The sequence below is a fragment of the Cajanus cajan genome, chromosome 8 (assembly GCF_000230855.2).
Source record: "Cajanus cajan strain Asha chromosome 8, NIPB_CcT2T_4, whole genome shotgun sequence".
Taxonomy (NCBI): domain Eukaryota; kingdom Viridiplantae; phylum Streptophyta; class Magnoliopsida; order Fabales; family Fabaceae; genus Cajanus; species Cajanus cajan.
The window spans coordinates 52,383,678-52,390,931 of NC_138524.1; the positions used below are offsets into that span (position 1 = coordinate 52,383,678).

Consider the following 7,254-nt stretch of genomic DNA (forward strand, 5'->3'; position numbering starts at 1 on the left):
ATGCCCTAACTCTAGTCAGACTCGGGACATATGTATATATTTATATTCTAGATCCTATATTTATATACTCGTTCTATTCTGTCTAGTGTTTCCTGTGCGCTGTGGTTGTGAGTGTAGTGACCTGCCGGATCGTTACAATATATATATATATATATATATATATATATATATATAGCTTTAAGATAAATTTATTTTTAGTTATTAAATTTAAAATTAATTTTTTATTTTTTATAATTTAAAAAAAAATTATTTTAATTTTTGTACTTAAATTTTATTTAAAAAGTTATTAAATATTATTATATAAAATCTATTTACTAATGTAAACATCATATTAAATTAAATTAATATTATATAACTATTTTAATTTATTATTTTTAAATATATTATTAATGATTTATGAAATTAAATAAAATTTTAAAAATTTATAAAATTAAAAATAAAAATTTTAAATTTGAGAGAAAAAAATAAATTTACTCTAAATTTAATAAACTAAATACATATTTAAATAAAATAAAAATAAATTTTTCAAAAAACATTAAATTAAAAAACAAAATGCTTAAATAAACTAAAAAGATTGAGGTACTTAATACTTTTAATAGTTACACATACGGATTTTATATATATATATATATATATATATATATATATGTATTCATAAGAAATTATGACATAATTAAATAAACAAAAAAGTTTAAGAAAAAATAAATTATTTAAAAATATATTCCTTTTATTAATAGATATAGTGACGCGGGTAAAATTGCTTAAATTAAACAAATGCTGAATTGATTTTAAAAATTCTGAAAAAAAAAAGATATAAAAATATTTTTTTTTTAAAAATTAATCAGAAAAATGAACGGGTTAATAATTCTATTACCAGTGGACATTTTTCGATTCCATTTGGTTTTTATTCCCCTCGGGTCTTCACTTTGAGTCATTTAGAAGACGAGCGTACATCCCCGTTGTAATTGTTTTGTGCCGAGTGAATGAATGGCTGGTTCAGTTGGAGGGAACGCGAGCTCGAACGCGGGTGTGGAGTGGCACGTGCGTCCTCCAAACCCTAAGAACCCCATCGTCTTCTTCGATGTCACCATCGGTAACATTCCCGCCGGTCGAATCAAGATGGAGCTCTTCGCCGACATTGCGCCCAAAACCGCCGAGAATTTCAGGTAACAACGCTCTGGGCTTCACTTCGCCGCTAATTTTTCATTTCTTCTTTGCCTTTCACCATTGCTTCGTAGTTTCCCTTGCTACTATCATGTTCAGAATCAACTTCCACTAACATACTGTTTAGTTCATGTGATGTGATGTGATGTTATCTGTTTTACTTTAGAATTTAAGAATTTCGAGTTTCGCCTTACAGTTACATGACAACACCTTTGAAAAATGTGTTTTAAATGCAATGCATGTTCGGAAGCTTGAGTGCTTGTAGAATGGTATAGAGGGACATGAGGTGTCAGCCTGGTGGTCTCTGGTTCGATTCCTGTTTGTGTCTGTGTTAAAATAATGGTTGGTCAGGGTGAGCGGAAGTCACTTCCTGGGAGCAGATTAGTTCTTGGTTGTCGATTTTGGGACACTGCGTGAATTATGTCTATGGACTAAAAAAAACAAAAAAGAATAGTATAGATGATTTGATTACTTTAGGAAGACTACTTATTTTCACTCCTCCTTAAACTATATTTTGGACTCTTTTTTGGTGAATGCTTGTTAATGGTTATTGGATTGAGATTCTCTTTTGTTGACAAGTTCATGCCCTTTTCAATTGATGAATTTGTCTTTTGTTATTTGGCAGGCAGCTCTGCACTGGGGAGTACAGGTAGTGAAACAGTCTTTTCCAGTCTGGCCCTATTGTGGTTTTCCATCTCTTTTCATTTTTTTTATTTATAAAATTTTCGTTTGAAGTCATGATAGTTATGATGGTTTTGATCTATTAATGTGCTTTTTTCTTTTTCTTTTTGTTTTTAAGACACCCGCAACATCATTATCATCGTTATAGTATACTTTACTAATTTATACTGCTAAATTTCAGCGTAAGATTCTTAGCTTAATCTGAGTTGGCAACACTTTCTTGTCCTTGCTTTCAAAGTCTGAAAGTTGAATGAGAATCAGTTCTATGGTGTTTGCTCTTTAGTGTTTTTTTCTTTGCTATCAGCATTTGTTTTATAATTATTGTGATTACGAATTGATAATGATGGTATTTCTAAGTCTTGTGACCTGAAGGTCATGGTCTCTCTAGTCTCACTTGATGGGATACGGCTGCATACATCTACTCGTTGAGAAAAGAGGAAGGTGGTGGGGGGGGGGGGGGCTGTGTTAAAATCATGATTCTATTTCACAAAGGGCTAGAGGTGCAATTCTCTTCTCATAAAACCTGTGGGATTGTAAGGTCCTACTGGTTCTACCTTGTTCACCAAATGTTTAGGGTGAGCAAGAATCAAACCCAGAAAATACCAACCTGACAGTAACCCAACCAGAAACCCTTGCTGCTGTGACTGAAATCTGAAATTGAAATGTGAAAGTAATTCATCTCTTTGCTGCAACTAAAATCTGCAATTGCTTCTGCCTCCTTTCAATTGTAATTTCTGCTTACCCCTTCCAACTGCTATTGCTGCAAGTGGGTTAGCCACTTGTATCTGATTTTTTTGTTTGTAACTCTGTGATTCGCACCTTGCATCTTCCTTCATTCTCTTTCTCTGAGTGGATGACAATGTGGTCGAAGAGATTCAGATGAGTATAATATTATTATTTTATTAACTAAATATAAGAAAGAAATATATGCTAAGGTTGTATATCAATGTACAAGACACCTATTTTTTATTTTTGAATTGTAGCTTGTTTAATCTTGTGATTTTAAAGGTCTTATGATTATTTGGGTTAAATCACATTTTACATTTCTTCTTTCCCTGTCTAATTTCAAGTCTAGGTAGGATCTTCTGATTTAACAACACCTTTTGGATTGGCAGTGGTGTTGAATTATTTTTTGATTTTACCCCCCTCTGATTTATTTTCACAAATGGTTCTATATTGTATGCCTCATTGTTGGGTAGGTTTAAGTCAACTAATACTTTATATGATCTGATTTTGTTGGCAGGAAAGCAGGACTACCTGTTGGTTACAAGGGTTGTCAATTTCATAGAGTTATTAAGGATTTTATGATTCAGGCCGGTGATTTTGTAAAGGTACTGTTCTGGTTTATCTTTGATTTTTTTTTTTTTGGCATATACTGTGCGGAAGCAGTGGTGTGTGTCGACATTTATGAAAATAAAATAAGCTGAGCCCACTTTTATGGTCCTTATGCATGGCTTGATCTTATTGGACACATATAGCATGATGGTTAACTTAGTTATGAAATCTGTGTTTCTTGCCCAATATTTTGTGGAAACTATTTTACTCACAGTGATCAATCCCTAATAGCTGTGTGGAGAGTCTGACTACAAAACTGCTTTTGCGGAATAGTAGGATGACTGCTATTTTGTACTGTTGTTTATGTATATGCATTGATTGATCTATCTATGAATTTACTCTTAATGCAGTTCTGCCTTCCATTTTAATTCACAAGATTTATGCCTTGTATAAATGTTGTTAGTGACAACAATAGAGTTGAATCCTGGTTTTATATGAAATCCTTACTAATAAATTCTTCCTTGGTAGGGTGATGGTAGTGGATGTGTTTCCATCTATGGACTCAAGTTTGATGATGAAAACTTCACTGCCAAACACACTGGCCCTGGCCTTCTGTCGATGGTATGTGTTTGCTTTTTCTACCTTCTGTCATTTTGGGTTATATGAAAATAGGGACTGTTGATGGAATGGACACACAAGGATAAATATGTACCTGTATGGTATTATTTACTGTGATAATTGTAACGTATCAATTCTGAAACAATTGACCTTACGTTCATACACAAATCTACAAGACATTTCTTAACATACTGTCAATTATTTCACTTCCTGAACACTTTGGAATCATATTAATCTTTCTTTGCTAAACTTCAGACAATTATGGCATCAATTGATTCAATTTGTATGGCTAAATTATGCTTTCATTTATTTTAATGTAAGGAAGGATTAAGTCCATTTTGTCTAACCTGCAGGCAAATAGCGGGCCAAATACCAATGGTTGTCAGGTAACTTCCCAATGGTTACTCCCTTTTCCTTTCCCTTTTCTCAGCAGTAATGTTAAATTGGTAATGCTCTATGACTACTGATGGATTTTCTCTTATTGCTTGCAGTTCTTTATAACATGCGCAAAATGCGACTGGCTTGACAATAAGCATGTCGTTTTTGGGGTATGCTTCAATATCTTCAGCTGCATGTATTAATTATTTTTCACACGGCTAGAATGTGAATTTACTTGTTCCTCAAGTTTTATGTTTGCATCCTTCAAATTAGGTAGCTGGGAATTTGGGTAGCAAAGAGTGCAAGATTTATCAAACCCATGAGCTTTAAAGGAATTTTAACCTGTCTCAAAAATTCATATGCATTCTTATCTATGTGCCTTTATTTGTAATGTTACTAGTAGCTTCCTTCTCCTTAACTGTTGATGTGTTGTGCATTTACAACCTGTCTTCCCTTTATGCAGAGAGTGCTAGGAGATGGTCTTTTGGTTGTCAGGAAGATTGAGAATGTAGCAACAGGACCCAATAACCGACCAAAATTAGCTTGTGTCATTGCTGAGTGTGGTGAAATGTAACTTTTAAAGCTAATTCACTAACAAACAATAGTTGTCTAAGCAAAGTTGATTGAATCCCCCCGCAGCAACTGCACTTACTATACAGATGTGAGCTTTCTACACAAATATTTCTATGGCTTGAAACTAAACTTTCAAGGGATTTTTCTGTAAGGCTGGATAATATATCATGACTCATTTGAATAGCCAGCTAATTGAATGATCATGCTTCGGAATGGTAGAATGATATTACTATGATGAATCCTTTTTGCCCAAAATCATCAAGCACATGCAGTTGCTAACATATTCCTACGTATTTTCACTTTTCAGTATGTAGTTATAGTTGGTATTAAAGTACTTCTGAAGGTTATTCCCATTTCCCAATATAGAACCCCGTTTGAATCTGAGCCAATAGAGTTATTGGGAGCTTTATTTCTGGTTTAAGCCTTGTGTTTTTCTAAAAACAGGTAGGATTATAGAACACTTGTGCAGGGAATATTTACACAATACCAGCCTAGCTACTACTTTCTAATCTCTAAAGTTGTGATTTCTTCACGATGTTCTTAATAGAATCTGGGGGAATGTATGAAACAGGTATTTCATATATAATAATGAAATGTCCTGAAACTGGATATATATTCTCTTTCCTAACCTGAAGAAGGATGCATGAGTCCATGGCCAACGGTTGGGAAGAGTTGATAGATATGTTCAGTGTAAAACCATTAAAGATGACCCAAAAAGCCATTTTCGTTATGCTGCATGAGAAATTTGATGCATACATCAACCGGTAATTTGGCCTCCCGTTGGTAAGGACAATGGCAAAGATCATTCATTCAGTCTTGCATCTTTTATCTTAATTCCAAGTTTAATTTTTTTCGTATTGGATCTGTTTGTCTTAAAGTCAGAATTCTAGTATTCGTGGAATGAGCCTAGTTGGAAATTTAATTTTAGTCACACTGATTAGGTATAGACTAATTAAGTGAAGACCATATAAGCTCATTTAATTTTAGTCACACTGCTTAAGGTTTACGGTTTTGATAACAAGTTTCTGATTTCTAATTTGTTCGGATAAATAACTTAATTGTTTTGTTAAATACATGTTTATCGTGTTTTTATTTAAGTTTTACGATCAAAGAGAAAATAAGATTAAAACTATTTTATGTAAGTTGTAAATTCTTTATAAATATTTTTTGGAGAACTTTTGAAACGAGTTAGAAACCATTGCAGGATACATTATAAGTTGAGGAAAAAAATTTCACAATGACAACGTAAAGTAACTTTACGTGATCATTGAATCACAAACTATCTTACATACATGTGGTATCATTCAAAATTATTTTAATAGAAGTAGTTTAGTAATTCATACAATTGATGAATCATCACACTATGGTGATTTGACATTATCACTCTCAACTAGGATTACAATTCTAACAACTTGTAGGGGTTGGCCAGCTTTGTAGGGATATTCCAACCTATATGTAAAGAAAAGGTAGACATTGGAAATGGGTTGTTTATAAAAAATTCAACACTTAATGAGAAAAAGTAAAGTAGATATTTAAGATCAAAGAGGTGTAGATGAAGGAAAGTAAAAAACACAATAATTTTATATTGGTTTGTCTCAATGAATGAGACCGTGTTCAGTTTTTGATCAACATGGTCAAATTTAATTATTTTTCATAAAGATATAAGTATTCTTTTATAAACTACTTCTAGTTTATCTTTAAGTGTTCTTTGATTTGTCTTTTTAAACAAATTATCCAAGTATTCTTTTAACAACAAAGTTTCTCTAAACTTCAACACCGAATATTTTTTAAATGTAAAGCCTTTTCGGGCTTCAAACAAAAACAATTAGTCTAATCTAGGTAGATAACAAATAACTTGTCTTATAGGCAAGATATGAAAAACATTAGGTATAAAGAATAACTTTACGGAGAAAGAATAAAGAATGTTTGTTTGTTGCTTTTGCTTCTCTAAGATTGCCAAAACTTCTTTAAATATGAGGAAAAAGTAAAGATAACAATTGGAAATTCTTGAACTTCACTTGTTGACTTACTTCGTCTCACTTTCTTGTATGAAAGTGTGTTCACTGGTGTATTTAATGCTTAAATTTAATATATTTCATCAAATTGTCACTTTTTATTTGATTAAGAGTATTGCTAATTAACTTCAAGGTACAAAACAATAGAAAATTGTAGAATGTGTCAATTATAAACAACTTTTAACTAGTTTTGTATGCTTCAAGATATCTACTTGTCCTTTTTTAACACAAAAAGCAAAATCTTGTCCTTTTATACGTTGCTAGTATAAAAGAAGCATTTATTTCTTTGATCTATTAAAAAATATTATTCCTTTGACATATTAAATGTGGCGTTTAAAACATTTTTTTTATGATAGACGATACATTTAGTTTGATAAGCAAACATGCATAAACATTATTTTATTTCATCTTATCATACGATTTAGACTGACATCTTAGAGTTTGATCTTTCTATGTTTTGTAAAAATGCTTATGTTTGTTATCATTAAAACATAATTTTTGAGAGATCTTAATTCTTCTTATGATCTAACACTATGAGATAAATATAGGC

The 7,254-nt window shown here is 31.8% G+C and overlaps 1 protein-coding gene across 1 annotated transcript; it reads left to right on the forward strand.

Annotated features, from left to right (window-relative positions):
* The first annotated feature begins 908 nt into the window (after window positions 1-908).
* On the forward strand, window positions 909-4,911 carry LOC109802145 (Cyclophilin-like peptidyl-prolyl cis-trans isomerase family protein). The gene is made up of 7 exons (XM_020363377.2): window positions 909-1,166; window positions 1,790-1,813; window positions 3,089-3,176; window positions 3,649-3,741; window positions 4,092-4,124; window positions 4,230-4,286; window positions 4,580-4,911. Exons 1-7 carry the CDS (start codon window positions 988-990, stop codon window positions 4,688-4,690), a joined length of 585 nt encoding a protein of 194 aa, XP_020218966.2. The 5' UTR covers window positions 909-987; the 3' UTR covers window positions 4,691-4,911.
* The last annotated feature ends 2,343 nt before the right edge of the window (window positions 4,912-7,254 follow it).

Excerpts from the sequence above, each read along its gene's own strand:
- LOC109802145 (XM_020363377.2), top strand. The coding sequence starts at position 988 with ATGGCTGGTTCAGTTGGAGGGAACGCGAGCTCGAACGCGGGTGTGGAG. Across the intron at positions 1,167-1,789 it reads AAAACCGCCGAGAATTTCAG|GCAGCTCTGCACTGGGGAGT; the intron begins GTAACAACGCTC and ends GTTATTTGGCAG. Across the intron at positions 1,814-3,088 it reads CTCTGCACTGGGGAGTACAG|GAAAGCAGGACTACCTGTTG; the intron begins GTAGTGAAACAG and ends TTTTGTTGGCAG.